The sequence below is a fragment of the Equus asinus genome, chromosome 22 (assembly GCF_041296235.1).
Source record: "Equus asinus isolate D_3611 breed Donkey chromosome 22, EquAss-T2T_v2, whole genome shotgun sequence".
NCBI lineage: Eukaryota > Metazoa > Chordata > Mammalia > Perissodactyla > Equidae > Equus > Equus asinus.
The window spans coordinates 44,684,814-44,702,439 of NC_091811.1; the positions used below are offsets into that span (position 1 = coordinate 44,684,814).

Genomic DNA, 17,626 nt, shown 5'->3' on the forward strand with positions numbered 1-17,626 from the left:
TCCTAGCAAACCTAACTATACTCCTTGTTTTATCTTAAGCAACAGCCCTGTACATCTTCATTCTGTCTTCCTTGCCACATTGTCCTTACTCATGTAGCCCGTCTCTCAAGGGGTAAGCAGTGTCTCAACTTCTGTGCCAAATATTTAACAGGGCTTCCAATATTCCAAAACACTGGCTGCCAGTGACATTGTTTCCCATTAGATAAAGCAATGATAACCCTTACCACCGTATCTTGCCACGCAAAGTTGATATTGGTAACATATGTCAGTCCTAGTTTACTAAATTCCCTTGAAGGTGCTCCTAAGGATCGTTTTGTGAAAGCTTAGATTTTGCTGTTATCCCTCTACGATGCCCACTACGCCACCCAGCGTAGCTCTGGGTCGTCTGTAGAGACCCTTATATTTAGGTAAAGGATAGTTTGCCTTTCTCAAGTAAATGTCTGTCTCTTTAAAATGATTTCTTTTTTTACTTTCAATCAGCATCCCCAACACTAGATGGTATCTCTTTAGCTGATCTCCTTTACTGAAAACATGGCCAGCCCAAAAGCATGACGGTGACTGTAGCCAAGAAGTACAATCATTGAGTCGGGGACTACCGAGGCACAAAGGGGCACCCTGTCCTTTTTGACTGTTTACTTTGCAGAAAGCACATGGCTAATATCGAAGAAATGCTGTTAACACTTTCTTTTGAAAAAGCTATTTTCAGTAATTCGAAGAAAAAGACAGCTTACAAATGCCAGGAGTGGAGATATACAATAAAGGCAGCAGCACCAGGTGAAAAGCAGTTACTCTCGAAATGACAAGGGGTGTTTGAGCCTCTCCGAGAAGGGACAGGACTTCTGTATGGAAGTGTCATGTGCTATTTCTTCTTTTTAAATTTGCTGTAGACACGAAGGCTTGGAAGAATACCAAAAAACATTTCAACTCAAGCCCTTCTCTCCTAGATCACCTTGACTGCTTTACGTTACAGCTGCCATGAGCTTCTCAACCTTGTTCCTGCATCCACACATCTCACCTGTGGAACATGCTTCCATCAGCATCTCATTGTCTGCAATGATTTTGCCACTCCCAACACACTCTCCTCCCAACACACTCTCCTTCCTGCACCCTCCAATCCTCCATCCCAGGTGAGAATTCCTTGGAGAATAATATAAGAGCCAGCGAAAGAACAGTAAAAAAGAGCAATTGAGCAAAAGTCAGGAGGCCTGGTTTCTTTTTTTTTTTTTTTTTTGAGGAAAATTAGCCCTGAGCTAACTGCTGCCAATCCTCCTCTTTTTGCTGAGGAAGCCTGGCCCTGAGCTAACATCCATGCTCATTTTCCTCTACTTTTTATATGTGGGATGCCTACCACAGCATGGCTTGCCAAGCGGTGCCGTGTCCCCGCCCGGGATCCAAACCGGCAAACCCCGGGCCACGAAGCAGAATGTGCAAACTTAACCGCTGCACTGCCGGGCCAGCCCCAGGAGGCCTGGTTTCCACTCTCAGGTCTGCTACTAACTTACCAGGTGGACATGGGAGAGTCATTTCCGTAGATAAAAGTTGGAGGGCAAGTGAAATTGTGTCTAAAATTTCCTTCCAAATAATTCTATGAAATAACTTGTGTTTATATTAATTTCCTTAAAATTTAATCAATATTAAAAATGGAAGAAATTTATGCTTCTGCCTCGGTTGAACACCAGCAAAACAAGTCCTTGCTTTCTCTCAATAGTCCTAATTTCATAACTGTTTATGGTTTATATAAGATAGAAAGCCCCAAATTTTGCATCCTGACTTCCTCTCCCCTTTCAGCCCAGGACTTCAGCTATGAGACGTTTTAGAATTTGGTCCTAACCCAACTCCAGCATCGTCTCTTAATACTTCCCTAAGCACCCTGTGCTGTAGCCGCACTGAACTTCTCACCCTCCACATAAAGGGTAGCTTCTCTCTGGAACTTTGAGTCTTGTGGCTTATCTCTGGATTTGTGGCTCATCTCAGTTGAAGGGGGGCGCATGAGTGTTTTACCACTGTGGTTAAGAGCCAGGAGTCCAGAGACAAACTACCTGGGCTTGAATATTGACTGTGCCCCTTGTGTGGCCTAAGGTCCTGGGGTAAGTGGTTTGTACTGAGTCTCAGTTTCCTTACCTATAAATTGGAGATAATATCTACTGCTTAAACTTGTGAGAGTCACAGGGGTTAATCAGTGTACAGTGATTGGGAGCTTACCCAACACAGCAAATGTTAGCCATTGTTGTTATAATTTTGGGGGAGATAAAGATGAAGGAGGGAGCATGTGAGTCCAGAAAAGATATGAAATTTGAGGGGAAAAAAAGTAGTTATCAAATATCTGATGGGTTCCAACACACATAGTGAAGCTGGATCAGTCATTCCTCTGCTCAGACACTTCCGCAGGCTTTCCAGGTCACTTGGACTAAAGCTAAAGTCCTTCCAAGGCCTGCCAGGCTCTGGGTGGTCTAGATCCCCTTCCCCTCTGTGACCTGATCACCTACTCCTCCCCACACTCCTTCAGATCTAGATAGATTGGCCTCTGGCTCTTCCTCTAAACTGCCAACCACACTCCAGGCATTTCCGTTGGATGTGCCTTCTGCCTGGATTGCTTACCCCACATGACCACATGGCTAAATCCCTCATCTCCTTCCTGTTTTTGTTCCAATACCTTCTCCTTGATGAAGCCTGACCTGACATCCTATTTAAAATTTCATCCCTTTCCCTTACCACATATCTCATTGCACTATTGTGAGTTCTTTATGTGTTTATGCCTCAGTCTAGAAGATGAGCTCTTAAATGACCATTGGACTAGATAAGTGTATTGATTGAAAAACAAACTTTGAAGTAAAAAAAAAGAAACAAAAGAAACAAACAAAACTCGTGTTCAATTTTCTGATTTAGAAAAATAGTTGCTAAGTGACTTTAAGTAAATTACTTCATACTGGCCCTGAATTTCCTTATCTATAAAATGAAATTTATAATATCTACCAAAATCAGTTGAGACTCTGATACAAGAAACAGAAGACCCAAAACAAATGCTTAAGGGAAAAAAAGGAGATGTATGGGCTCTCCAAACTAAAAATTCCAAAAGTTTGCTATTTAAGGTATAACTTGATCCAGGGGCTCAAATGATGCCACTAAATTTTAGTCTTTCTGCGTCATTTGGCTTTATCTCCTCCTCGTTGAATCCATCCTCAGGCTCTATATATTGCGCTAAGATAAAGCTTTGAGCTGCTCCTGATCAATATTCTCGTGGATTCAAGTACAAAAGGAAAGACAAGCTTTCTTTTCCCAATAGTTTCAACAAAAGTCTTTGGCCTGATTTTCATGGGCTTGAACTGGATGAAATACTCATCCTTAAAATGGTTGCTGTAGCTAAGGAAATAAAATACATAAAATACACTCATTGGCTAATATCTAGGTCACATACCTACCCCTGGAGCTGGAATCAGTCCCAAACAAACTTATAGACTGGGAAAGAGGAAGGTGTAATTCTGCATAAGAAATGCAGGGTCATGTTTCCAAAAAGAGAGGAAATAAATGCTGGGGGATGAGCCAGAAATAACTACTATGCAATGTATTACTCTGTCATATTTTTGTAAAACTAAATGAGACATTGTTCACAAAGCATTTAGCATAACGGTCGGTACATGAAAATTTCCATTGCTGAATGAGGCCCTTGGCACACAGCAAATGCTAAGAAAATGTCAAGTGAATAAGTAAAAACTGAATCTGCTAGAGGAATTCTTAGAATGAGTAATTTATAGATAAGTTTGCTTTATTTTTACAGTTAACTCTTTGATTAGTTTTCTTGTTGGCAGAGATTATGAGAGATTGTCACATCTATTGTCACATCAGCTTTCTGAATGTATCCTACTGAATCTAATACAATTATACTGAGATATAATTATAGCAAAAGCAGTTTTAGCCTGTATCCAATCTCACTATAGTGGTTATCTCATCCAATAAATGCATATGGGGCTTCTCATAAGTTTCCAGACTCTGCTGCTGCTGGGAATGTGAAGAAGATGGCACAGCACCACCGTCAAGAGTTATATTTCTTTGTTTCATACCTAAGCCTTGTGGGATATAACAATAAACATAACAAAAACCTGCTTCTTGAATAGTAAAGGAAATAGACAATTTTAAAAAGTAAGCAACTTAATAAAATACAAATTTGCTAAGAAAAAATAATAAATTATAATAATTGCCAAGAAGTTACTAAGGATCAATGAAATTTTGGTAGAGAATTTTAGAGGTCCTACTTCAGAAAGAGTGATGGGGAGGGATCCCATCTGGAAAGTGTCATTTAAACTGAGACCTGAAAAATGAGAAAGAGCTATGTATGGACCAGAGGAAGGAGCTATTGAGAATTCAGGCTGGGTCCTTTAGCTAGAACTTGAGTCCCAGCTCTGCCTTTTCCTTGCTGTGTGACTTTGGGCAAGTTACTTAACCTCTCTCTATGCCTCCCTTCCTTCATCATTAAATGGAAATAATAGTAACTACGTTTAAAGACTGCTATGACACTGCTTTCTTTCCTTCACGCCCTTATCTTCTCTTGCATAACTGGTAACATTCCCTTCTTGCCTTCCTGTCTCTTTTTTTTTTTAAAAGATTTTATTTTTTCCTGTTTTCTCCCCAAGCCCCCCGGTACATAGTTGTATATTCTTCGTTGTGGGTCCTTCTAGTTATGGCATGTGGGACGCTGCCTCAGCGTGGCTTGATGAGCAGTGCCATGTCCGCGACCGGGATTTGAACCAACGAAACACTGGGCCGCCTGCAGCGGAGCACGTGAACTTAACCACTTGGCCACGGGGCCAGCCCTGCCTTCCTGTCTGTTAACCCCTACAAGTCACTAACTGTGCTACTGCTGAAGCCATCCTTCTGAACTGCAAATCAGACTGTTACAGACAGACCCTGCCTTAACGATGGATCAACTTACGATTGTTCAACTTTATGATGAGGCAAAAGTGATTCACATTCGGTAGAAACTGTACTTCAAATTTTGAATTTTGATCTTTTCCTGGGCTAGTGATACGTGGTACAATACGCTCTCGTGATGCTGAGCAGCAGTGGTGAGCCACAGCTCCCAGTACGCCGCGTGATCACGAGGGTAAACAACGGACACACTTAGAACCATTCTGTACCCACCCAACCATTCTGCTTTTCCCTTTCAGTACAGTCTTCAATAATTTATGTGAGATAGTCAGCGTTTACTGTAAAATAGGCTTTGTATTAGATGATTTTGCCAAACGGTAGGCTAATATAAGTTTTCTGAGCACATTTAAGGTAGGTTAGGCTAAGCTATGACATTTGGTAGGTGAAGTGTATTAAATGCATTTTTGACTTAGAATATTTTCAACTTACAGGGGGTTTATTGGGATGTAACCCCATCGTAAGTCAAGGAAGATCTGTATTTCCTTTACAATGACTCCTCTTTACTTTTTGCAAAGAGTCCAAATTAGTTAATATGGTGTGGCAATCCTTCCACGGTATGGCCCTTGTCTACATCTCCAGTTTTATTTTTCATCATACCCCCTCATTCACCCCAATCTTAAACCCTTAGCTTTATACACATTATCTACTTAAAACTCCTCTAACACGACATGCTGTTTCCTATGTCTGTAACCTTTGCAGCGTCACTGTTCTCTGCTTGTAAATTTGGTCTTGGGGAACACCAAGGTGATTCTGTTATCTCTTCCAAGGCGCTTTTACTAGATTCTTCCAGCACCTCCAGCCTAGAGCCGACCGCCATCTCTATCTGGTTTTCTTTTGCCCCACCTCATATGGATGATAGTAATGCTTTTTTTGCGTATGTCTGGCAATGAGGATGATCTGATAAGCAAGGAGAAACTGATAATACAGGAGAAAGAGAGGGAATAATTCCATGAGAAAAAGTCTTAAAAATATTTTAAAAGAATGGTTTATGGAGCATGAGTGGAGGCATTGGCCTTTGATAGAGTTAAGAATCTTTCTTTGATTGTAATGGAGGGACAGCCTACAGGATGAATACAGGTGAATTTAGATTGATACACTGAGTGGAGGGAAGATGGAGCAGTTTCTGTTTCGTGCTTCCTTTTTTGTCCACGGAGCATGGAACAGGATGATTAGCTAAAAGTGCAGAGAGAGAAGGCACTGTAGCAGAGTTGCAGAGAAAAGGAGTGTAAATACCGGTCTGGGACTTTGTAAAGTTGAGGTAATAATAATCTACTAGCATCCAGTGAACCAAGAGGTAAGGTCATCGACTGAGAGTGGGCAGGTTCTGTTGGAAATTTGAGAAAAGAGGAGCAACTTGACAAAGGAAGCACAGTGTGACTGTTGGTGGCATTGATGGCCCATTTGAGATTTGTGGTAACGAATTTACAGTGAGAGCAGTCAGTGTGGTCAGAATAGTTGTGCATTTTCCTCCAGGATCATGCAGCTGCTCATGTGGGAACACAGGGAAGTGACTAGTTGGGTTTAACCATAATTGACCCTCTGCTGGGTGATACAGTGGAGGCAGAGAACAACAAAGGAGTTGTGGATTTTAATAAAAGATTATTATGCTGAACTGTGATTTCAAGCTGGACAAGGAGAGAGGGGAGAGCATGGGGGAATTATTGAAAGTGAAAAGTGGAAGGGTCATTAGGTTCAAGGTCTAATGAGACAGCGAAAATGCTGGAGTGGGAATACAAGAGTATCTGAGCTGACCAGAGAGTGGGGTGCTTAAAATGGATATTGTAAAAGTAAAGTAATGACATTTTATGAATAGTCTTTTCTACATATTGCTTATGGCATGTTGAAATATTTTGATGGAGACCCCAAGAGCTAACATATAAATCAGAAAATCAAGCCACAAATAACTGTGGGTATTTAGCAATGTCATTAGTGAGCTAATCAATGATCATTTAATGTTTGTTCAAAACACGTCAGTTGTGAATGACTCTAGATTCCTGGATTTTTACAAAGATAAACCACACGATCCTAATACCTCAAAGCAATTGCGGTTTTCTCAAAAGATACAAGAAGCAAAATATAGAAAAAAAAAAAATAACTGATGTAAACAAAAGCTTTTCCCTAGTTTCCTTACATGCGTTTGTTCTGTTTTAGGCCCAGCAAGACTGGGCGAAAGCCCATTAAAGGACAGGTTCCCATGCGGTTGGCCTGATTCTCTAGTTGGCAGGGCAGAAGTAACAATACACAATTGGTGTATCACTTCTCACGTACCATGATCTCAAGTTTCCCATTTCTGTTCCTGGTCCAGAATTCAAGGCATCGACTGTTGCCTCCTGCCATCATGAATCCATTCCATCCCCCAATGAACATTTTAAACAAAATTAATATTTCTTTCTTTGTTAAGATGTAAAATCCACCCAAAATGGGTAATTTAGGACTTCCTAAGGCCATTCAGATCCCACAATAAGAAACAGACAACCTGGGTCTAGAAAAACGTGACAGCTTTATTTCCCAAAGAATTCAGAAAGTCCCTAAGAATAGGAAATTGGGAGATTAAAAAGCTGCCCACATTTCACAACAATATCATTGAAAAAGGAAAAGCAGTTGAGGAAGGAGTTGAAGTTAAGGATATTAGTGAAAAGACATGACCAAATGCTTTCACTTTTATCCTCATTTCTCTACAGAAATGCGATCTAGTTACTAGTTGCAGCCACTTGCTGTGGATGTTTGGAGTTGGCGTGTGTGAACCTGATGTTGTCATGGTGATTTGAGTATTCTGGGAGTTTTGCTTTTTCTTACTAAGTATTATAGCTGATTCTACTATCCAGAAGATAATGATTTTGAAGCAATATTTTCACAGTAGAGTATCTAGGTTTCCCTTGCCTGTGGGAGTTAAAGCTTTCGTATTTCCCATTTAGCTGTTTTTTAATAAATGTTTTGTTGGAACAACTAAGCATGGTATTCCACTAGTTACTAATCAATGTTACAAAATGTAAGACAATGACCTATGATTAGTACTAAGCTTGTATAGTAGTGCATATGTTGTCTGATAAATAAAAATTGGGAAAACAAACAAAATAAAAGGAAAGATATGGACCCAACAGACCCCTCTCTCTCGTGAGTCATTTGGTATCATTGACTGTCCTGCTTAGCCCTGCTTCTTCTTCAGACTTACGTAGTACTGACTGCCTCTGAATTTTCTCGCTCGTGGCATGGGAGTCAGAGCTCTCTAGAATTTGGAAACAATTTTCTTAAAAAGCTATTGCAAGCAGCTTCAAGCCTCAGTTCTTCCTCCAGCAAGTGAGTCCTATCTAGAGAACAAAAGTGTGGTTTTCTTGTTTAAAGTTCGGGTTCCTCCTTAGATCCAATCATTAAAAATATACAAATTTCACAGCACTGCAATGTAACCAGTCTGTGTAAAAATCCCATTCTTCCTGTGATTAGAAGGCTGTTTCCCAGCAAGCTTTACTGACTTTCATCTTCTACTCCACCCTCAGTCTCCACAGAACCAATTTCTCACAGCATTAGATACTGTGATTTGATTTTTTTAAGGGACTGTACATATTCCTAGAACATAGCATCTTAAAGCACATTTAAGCCTCAATTAATGTAGTTTCACCAGGTATGTGAAGTGATTCTTGCATTCCAGTCACAAATGACTTATAGATGGTTGGCCATGCCATCCGTGCAGACTTGGCTTTGATTTGTATACGCCCGTGAATTGTCTCTGTGGAGAAAATGTACAGAGGTAGCATTTCACTTTTATGTTTTTCATCAAACAGCTTCCTAGTGACAGGGAGAAAGGTATGAAAGTTGTTAGGGAAAACACTCTGTATTACCAGGAGGTTGTTTCTTCAGAAGTCAGAGGCTTCTGCACACTGCGAAGGGAATACTAAATTAAACCTGTGCTAGAGGATTCCTTTCAGATAATCAGGCTTTCCAAAGCCACCTTTGCCTCATGCGAACAAAGTGGTCTACAGGTAGCTGCTTATAAGTTATTTTGTCATACAATTAAAGGAACTTTGATTCTAAAATGCATGCTTCTGTGTACCAATATGAAATATGTAGTGTCGGAAACATTCTCAACCAAAGAAAGCACTGCAAGTCCACACTGGGACAGGTGCTGGGTGGTTTGTAGGGTCCAGGGAGTCTCCCTTGAGCCTCCTTGAGAGCCTGCAGTCCTACCACCGTAAGTTCAGTCCTTTGAATTAAGGCTTTGTATTGGCAGCTTTTATTAGTGTAAACCAAACCCTGCATAGCCACATTTTAAGTAATTAGTAATAATGATCCCTTTAAGAAATATTTATTTATCAATTTTCTTTATATCTCAAGAGTTACTTATGAGAGAATGGAAAACCACACCAAATGCCAGATTTTGCTAGGACGTAGGTAAGATGCAAACCTAAAATACCAGTGTCCACCTAGATAGGCAGACCTTAGGAACTCTGGGAAATACGAGCATGTTGTGTGTCATAAAAGGGGGATATCGAAAACAAAGATGCTGTAGGTAACTTTGAGACCTGTTTCGCAGTTCTGCGTAGGTCTAATATGATGACAATATTGAAACGCTATTTTGACCTCAGGATCTTAGTCTACTTTCCTCTGTGATTCTTGGGTAAATACTTGAATTTGTGATATTGAAGTCTTATGGGTGGATTCCAGCCTTTTTATTTTAATAGATTAGTTCCATTTTATTGCAAAACATTTTGAGATGCATCTTCTAAACCAACACCACACCATGGTACACCATTGAGAATGCAGAGAAAACATTCACGAAAGGAATGCCCCTCTGGAAATATCTTCCCGCATCATACGGAGTCTCTCCCCAGCCATTGGAAGGACATTGAATGTCAATGGATTTCAGCTTTGACTACAGCTCCTCATTTGCTTTAATTTAGAGGTCCCAATCTCAGTTCTTTATGGGGTGTTTAGGTTTCCTTGTAGGCCTCTTAGGAATCGCAAGCTTCTTTACTCCTTAACTGTATACTTCATTGCTGTAATTGAAGCTCTTTTGTTGCTGTAATTCCTTCCTAATGTTACAGTTTTAGTCAAGTATTCTTCCCCTCCGGAGGTATTAATTATTGCCAGTTTTGAAAATATCCTTGCTTGATGCGTAGTTTTTGGTTCTGGTGCCAAATCATGTCACTGTTTCCTGTTCTTCCTCGAGGTGAAAAGATTTTTCATCCTTTTTCTTCATTCTTCATCATACACCATGCCCTTTTTAACCTCTGTGGTGTAATTTAGAGCATCTATGTCCCCCAGTTAGAAAGTCAGCATCCTTCGTATTTTCATGTATTTCACCAATTTGCGGTATATGTCTCAAGACAGAAGATTTAAATTTCATCTTATTTGCTATCAGCGGTGAAATTATTGGTCACTGGAGCTTATGATGGTCTATCCTTGCTAAGGATTTACCTATGGTTTATAACATGTCATTGAAATGAATGGTTATTTTCCAATGACAAAGGCCTTCATTGAAATACAAAGTTGAAAGAGAGGATATTTCTTCAAATGTCGCAGACTGTCCTGGAAAATATCCCCTAGTTTGAAGTTGTGAGTTTTTCCTTATTTAGTCCTGGTAACTATTTCAGATCGTAGACAGTTAAATGAATTCTGTGTTATTATTGAACTTCATAATCTTCTTTTCATTCACGTATATACACACTCACACACATGCACGTGCACACAAAATCTACTCCAATTAAAGACAAAAGACTCCTTAATTATTGTTTTACAAAAAGTTACAAACACTAGGAAAGATTTTAAAATAAAAGCAGTCACTCTTGAACCAGCATTTACTCAGTGTCCACACTGAGACCACCCCTGTTCTAGGCAATGGAGAAAGGGCATTAAGCTGGACAGACAAATTGACAACTCCCACAGAGCCTGAGTTCTAGAAACTTGATCCAGACTCCACTTTCATTTTAAATGTATTTTGTTCTTCCTCATCTGATTATGTGCTAAGAGGCCTCTATATTCTCCATTCAATAGGAACAAGTTCTCCATGATGAGAACACAAATTTGTGTTTTAGTGCTTGGAATTATGCGATTTATCCTAAAGTCATCTGCTTCTGAAAGTAGTACAAGTGTATTTCATTATATAAAAGGGAAATACACTGAAATTTATTATTATTTTACTGAACATAAATCAGGAAATAGACTCAATATACATTACCGAAGGACTGACATTTCAAGCCCCTCAGCCATGTGTTTCAGTAAATGTGTTTCCTTGTTCATTTACTGCTCTATTTTGAATCATTGCCTCTGCTCATATGACTGTTGATGTCTCTCTCTTCAGCCTGGATGAACCCATTTCTTTTCAAGGGCAAGAGCTTCTGCAGAATAATAGGAAACCTTGGCCTGAGCTACCCAAAACACTTGCTTATTATCATATTGTATAGGACTCCAAAAAAGAATTGAGACAGAGTCTAGTATAATCTTTTTTTATTTGAACTTTATTTTGTTTTATTAAAATACAAATACAAACACAGTAGCTCTCAATATTTTTATGAATATTTTGCTACCTACTGTGACATTCTCAAATATTTTATTGATTCCATCTTACTGATGTATGCATATCTTATTTATACTTTATTGTGTGATTTTTAAAGAGTTTAAGTTTATGACTTGATGCAAAAGAATTGCACATCTCCAACTTTACAATGAAAATTTAAAACATTGGTTTGAATATACAGAAATACAAATGGACGGTAAATTTTGATGGTTTTGGTCACACAAGTTAATTTCACACGTTGGGCAGTAATTATGAAAACTTCCCACGGTGACCCAAAGAGTATCAGTGAGCTCCCCATTCTGCTGTAGGATTTCTCTCTGAGATAAATGTTCTGTATGTGTTTTCTCTCAGGAGGTCGAGTTGTGTCGTGTTAGCAGTCAAGAGAAGCTGGGCCTGACAGTCTGTTACCGAACGGATGATGAAGAAGACACCGGCATTTATGTCAGCGAGGTAAGAGATGCCATGGAGAAGAGATTAAGGGAAGGAGACCGCGAGGAATGGAGGGAAATGACTCACAATGAGAAAATCCTTGGGAGGCTTGAATGTGAAGGATTGGCCATGTTCCAATACTTGTCACTTTCAATTAGGAAAGTAAATTATGTTGCCCAAGTAACGTAATTGTTATCAGCTTGTTTAATGTGGTTGCTTTCACCACAGAATCCCAGGAAGAAGTGTAAGAATGGTAACATAGCCTAAATTTGAATAAATTCCCATAAGTATGCAGGAAGTCAAGCAAAGGTTTTGATCAGCAAATATTTGTTCTTCCATTCCACTGTGTCTTTTATCAATTTTGTTAACAATAGCATTGACTGATTGTTTTAAATCTCATATTCACAATAATCCCATATTTTACTCTGCTGACAGGATTGATAAATTTGAATATCCAGGAAGCGCATCTATTAGTTTGTTTTATTCAGCCCCATAATCACTTTCAAAAATGAGGTACTTAACTGTGAAACACCCTTAGTATTAATTACTTTGAAAAAATGTGAAGAACAATTTATTATAGATGATTTTCTTTCTTTTTTTTTTTTTTTGTGGTGAGGAAGATTCACCCTGAGCTAACATCTGTTGCCAATCTTCCTTTTTTTGCTTGAGGAAGATTGTCCCTAAACTAACATCTGTGCCAATCTTCTTCTATGTTGCATGTGGACTGCCACCACTGCATGGCTTGATGAGCCATGTGTAGGTCTGTGCCCGGGGTCTGAACACGAAAACCCTGGGCTGCCAAAGCAGAGCGTGCAAACTTAACCACTGTGCCACCAGGCCAGCCCCTAGATGATTTTTCTAAACTCCCAAAAGAATCATTTTATGAGAAATAGTAAGATATGATTTTTTAAAAATTATATATGCATATGATTAAAAATTAAATATCTATACATGCAAACATGTATGTACCTGCATATATCTATATTATCCAACTTCTCCATATGTACGTATGCACACACATATATGTGTGTGAAACCACGTATGTGTATATGTATATGTGTGGAAATGTATATATGTTTATGTATATATATGCAGAAGTTAGACAAGCTAGATACTAATTGCCGTTCCATGCTGTTCCAAGTTTTCTTGGCCATTGCCTAACTTACTGAGCTTCAGCTTCCTCAACTAGAAACTTAGTCCAACAATGCTTATCTCATTGTTTTTATAGAAGTGTTTAGAATATGGAAAAGAGAATGTAATTAATGCACTTAGAAAACTACACAGCTCTATAAATGTGAATGTTACTCTTTATCATTTACCAAGGAATTTACTGACTGGCTCTTGCAATGGAAAAGTCTCCAGAGAACATTTGACTTATATACCTCTTTTAAACATACAACTATGCTAATCCCTCCGATTATGGTGAGGAAGTATGGGGGAGCACCTGCAGAATTATCTTCTGTAATATGTAGAAATAGAAATATAGAAGTTTAATATTAGTTTAATTACAATTCTGAAGACAAAGTTTTAGATTTGAATAGCTTCTAAATAGGATGCAATTGATTAATTATCCCTCACTTTCATTTAGTCTAAGTCTCTCTTTGCTGTTTAAATATGTCAGCTTTGGAAGTTTACTTTTCAGGGATAGTAAAGAAGCCACAGGAACTGAACATGTGTACTTGGGAGGCATGTTTTCCTTATACCTGTTACATGTAATTATAGTGTCTTTTGTTCTGGATTGATCACTGAAAACTCATTGACTAGATGGCACCACCTAATAAGAAAGCAATATCTAATTTCCGGATAGGATGGGTCAACCCATGCTACACTGGAAATACTTTGCTTAAAAAAACACTTTGATGGAATAAGCTCAAATAAATGTTTTGAAGCCATCGTGTGAAATGTGATAGATGGAATTGCCCCTTGTGAACAGCAAATCATCCCTCGTTTGGCCCATTAAAATGTTGGTAAACTCTTTCAAAAGCCTCAAATATCTATTTATTCTAAAATAACATAGTTAATTCATGTCATCTTGTATGTAAAATAGTGCCCAGTAATAATCTACATGGATAGGATTTTTTGAGGAACATAGATTATAATCTCTTTATAAATTAATGTGCTCATGAGATAGAAATTCCTTTAATACGTATGGATTTACCATATAGCTATCAGCTTTTCTAAGACAGCTAAGGCAGGATTTAAAAATCACCCTAGTAGAAAGTGAATTTCCTGGGTCCAGAGAATCCTAGTATTAGCATCAGCTGAAGATTGTGTCAGCCCGAGACCACGTCTGACAGTTGGCATACAGACATGAGTGAATAGATGTGATAAAGAAAAAAAGAAGAAAGGATAAAAGGGCGAAAGAAAGAGAGGGAGAGAAAAGTCGTTCTCAAATCAAGTTCTGCTCTAGTTCTTTTTAATTTTATTATCATTAATTCTAAAATAGTGCATATATATTTTTAGAATCAGTGATTTCTGACAGAGAAAAATTTGACATGCGCTCTATAATTCAATAGGGAATTTTAAAGGTTTGTAAAAATATTTTTAAAACGACACTGTAAGTTCCTGGGAAGATATTTCATATCCAATTGAAAATGTGTGTCCTCTCCATTACAGGTAGATCCAAATAGCATTGCTGCCAAAGATGGCCGAATTCGAGAAGGAGATCGCATTTTGCAAGTATGTGGTATTGTTATTTCCTTCAGTTTCTTACTATCTGCCCAACAGTTTTAATTTTATTTTGTTTCTTGTAAAATGTTAGGAAAAAGAATTTGTCTTTGCTTCTGGATAGTAACATCTACAAAAAGCTATCATTTAAACCTTTTTTTGAAGTAAGGATAGTGCCATTTATTAAGAATTATTAGCTAATAATTAATGATTAAGACATAAACTCTGGGCTCAGACTCAACTTCAGCGTCCAGCTTCACCACTTACACATTACTTAACCTCTCACTGCAAGCCTGTTTCCTCATTTAAAAAAAAAATGATAATAATAAAACATATTGTTGCAAAGGTTAAATGTGATTATGCATGTGGTATGCCTAGCACCGTGCACGGTAAACAGTAAACATTAACAGCTATTATTACTAGCGGCACCAGCAGTTATTGCTGCCTTTTCCAGAATAAGTGAGGTAAACATGGATCCCAATGTTCCATTACTATAGGAAAGTCTAGAAGTCTCAAGACGTTTTAATAATTTACAAATGAGTTGCTGGGGACAGGTGGAAGAAATATGCTTTTTTCTGCACGTGGAAATGTGAAAACATGGAGACTGATTAAATTTCAGTTTAATGAGGGATATGGTAAGCAGATCACAGCCCAAATCAAGAATAATGTTGAAAGCCAAAGTTCCCGTCTTAAACTAACCCTGCCGCGGCCAGCTCTGTCCATTCTGAGTCCTTTCTCATAAGGAACGGCTGCAGGAAGACACACAGCTCCCCAGCCCTTGTGTCCAGATTAACCCAAAATAAGAACAGGCACCCTTCAGGGTTGAGTTTCAAGGCAGATCACAACCGCAAAATGCAGGAGGACTCAAAAGACAAACTGAAGAAGTACAAAGTGTTCAGCTATTCTGCAAGACTTGTAGTCATTCTCACAGGTCTGTGGTTCCCCTCACTGGATATGAGCCCCTGAAGAGTGTTTCTTTAAGTTCAGCACATTTGGATTCAACACTCTGCCTAAAACCAGGGCTTCAAAAATAGACAAGATGCCGTCCCAGCATTTGGGGCACTCCCTCCGTAATTAGGAAGATGATGTGTACACAGCACCATGCAGTGTGACCTTGTCGTGATAAAGTTGTGCCCGAGGTGCCTTGGGCACACTCCAGCAGGTTATCCTGCCCAGCCTTCTGTGGTTCTTTCCTTTCTCTAGGGTGACACATCACTTCTTCATTCATCCCTTCTCCCTTCTCTAGCTGGATGCCACAGAACTCCTTTTCATCAGGAACCCTCTGCTGAAAGCCCCAATTAGGAAAGAATACAAGCATGAATTAGTGGTCATTCTTAGTCCTACTAGTTTTCAGAAAACTTTAAGAATATATGATTTCTACTTCAATGAGTGGTGACCTGTAGTTAAACAAAATGGAATGTGTCTGTCATTGCATATATGAGGGGAAGGAAAAGCGAATCAGGAAACCAAAGCTCAGTCTTGTTTACTACCATATTTTAAATTCTTTCTTTCCCATACATAAATAAATGAATGAGTGAAACAAAGGTATTCAGTGGAGAAAACAATAGGATAGATCAATAAAATCTGCAGTAAATGTTTACTTGTATAGCCTCATTAAGAAATAAGGGTACCATTTCAGTGCAGCATCCAGATAAGGAAAGCTTCAAAATATTTTACTTTTTTTGATTTGGAAATAATTTTAAATGTATTCTTCACTTTGTTAACATCTTCAACTAAGTATACTGAAAAGAATGTAGCCTTCTTTTCATGCTCAGGGCCGTGTTATGCCCAGAAATCATTATACAGTGTTACAATAGGATAAAACGCTCAGTGGCTAAAAAGTCTGAAAGATTTTGTGCCCCAATATTAAATGACCCTATTGGGCTATGTTTTCTGGTGTTGGGTCTGTATTTTGTCATTTTTTTCTTGCTGTTTCCAGCTTTCACCTCTTCCTCTCACCAGCTACTTACATCTGCTGCTGCACCCTCACTGGCTCCCTTCCTAGTTTCCAGCTAACACTTACCTATGGGTTAGATACGCAAATACAGTTATTAAAATTACATCTTTTAGTTCAGTGGCTAGACTTGGATAGAAATAAAGTACATATGTTTCCATATATGCATACTTTGTTTTGACACTTCCTTGTTCTTGGCTATAGTGTGGGCAGATAAAGTTTTCAGATAAAATATTTGCTGGATAATAAGGCATTACTTAATGGAGTTGGTTCATTGAAGAAACAACAGCAGGGGTGATAAAGTGCTATTGTCTGCCTGATTACTTTATATTCAGTGACAAATATGTCACACTTAATGAATAAATACACGTCACATTAAAAAGCCTAGAATTCAATTCTATCTGTACACACAGGAAACAAAGCGTCTTAAGGGTGATGGTGAAATTATATTAAATAAAACTGTGACAAAATTGTACCCATAGACAAATAGCTCCATATGGCTGATGAGGAGATTATGGGATACCCTGTAATGAACAAGTAATGACTCCTTTCCCAGGGAGATGAGAGTGGGAGAAAGAGAGGATTTACTTCTTATCCCTGAAGTTTCCTGGCTGGCTTTTATTTAAATGATTCTCTTTAGAGCAATTGTGATTTTAATTTCCTGTTCATGATGACCTAAGTAGAATATTTCTATAGTCCTGCCCTCATCATGTAGCTAAAATTTTCTAAATGTCATACACCATGGGCCTGTAGTACACTAGGGGTGACCTCACCCAATGACACCACACACACGCGAACACACACTCTCACAAGATTGACATAAGGTGGGGATTATGCAGAAGAGAGACCATAAACCAACCTCATGAAAACATGTTCTAATTCTCATGTGTTTTTTCTCTGCAAGTGCTTGACAGTTCTTTCGGCTGCGCCATTGCCACAAACTTGTGGTATCAGACGCATCCTCGGGAATTAATATGAGGAAGTCTTCTCACAAAAGTGCAGGGCTGAATGAAGACAAGGCATTTCTGAGACAGAGAGAAAGGATTAAAGTCCACATACAATCAGCTTTCCAAAGGAGAGAATGCTGTATTCTCATTTCCTCCTTGGGATAGTAAGCATATAATAGTCCATGTAAGCTGCCT

General features: G+C 38.7%; 1 protein-coding gene across 3 annotated transcripts in view; it reads left to right on the forward strand.

Annotated features, from left to right (window-relative positions):
• PDZRN4 (PDZ domain containing ring finger 4) overlaps positions 1-17,626 on the forward strand; it is a 337,813-nt gene that overhangs the window by 304,081 nt on the left and 16,106 nt on the right. For all 3 annotated transcript variants that reach the window (XM_044756217.2, XM_070493927.1, XM_070493928.1), the window contains 2 exons: positions 11,786-11,884; positions 14,480-14,542. In XM_044756217.2, the coding sequence (XP_044612152.2) occupies positions 11,786-11,884; positions 14,480-14,542 (162 nt within the window). The remainder of the gene's footprint in view (positions 1-11,785; positions 11,885-14,479; positions 14,543-17,626) is intronic.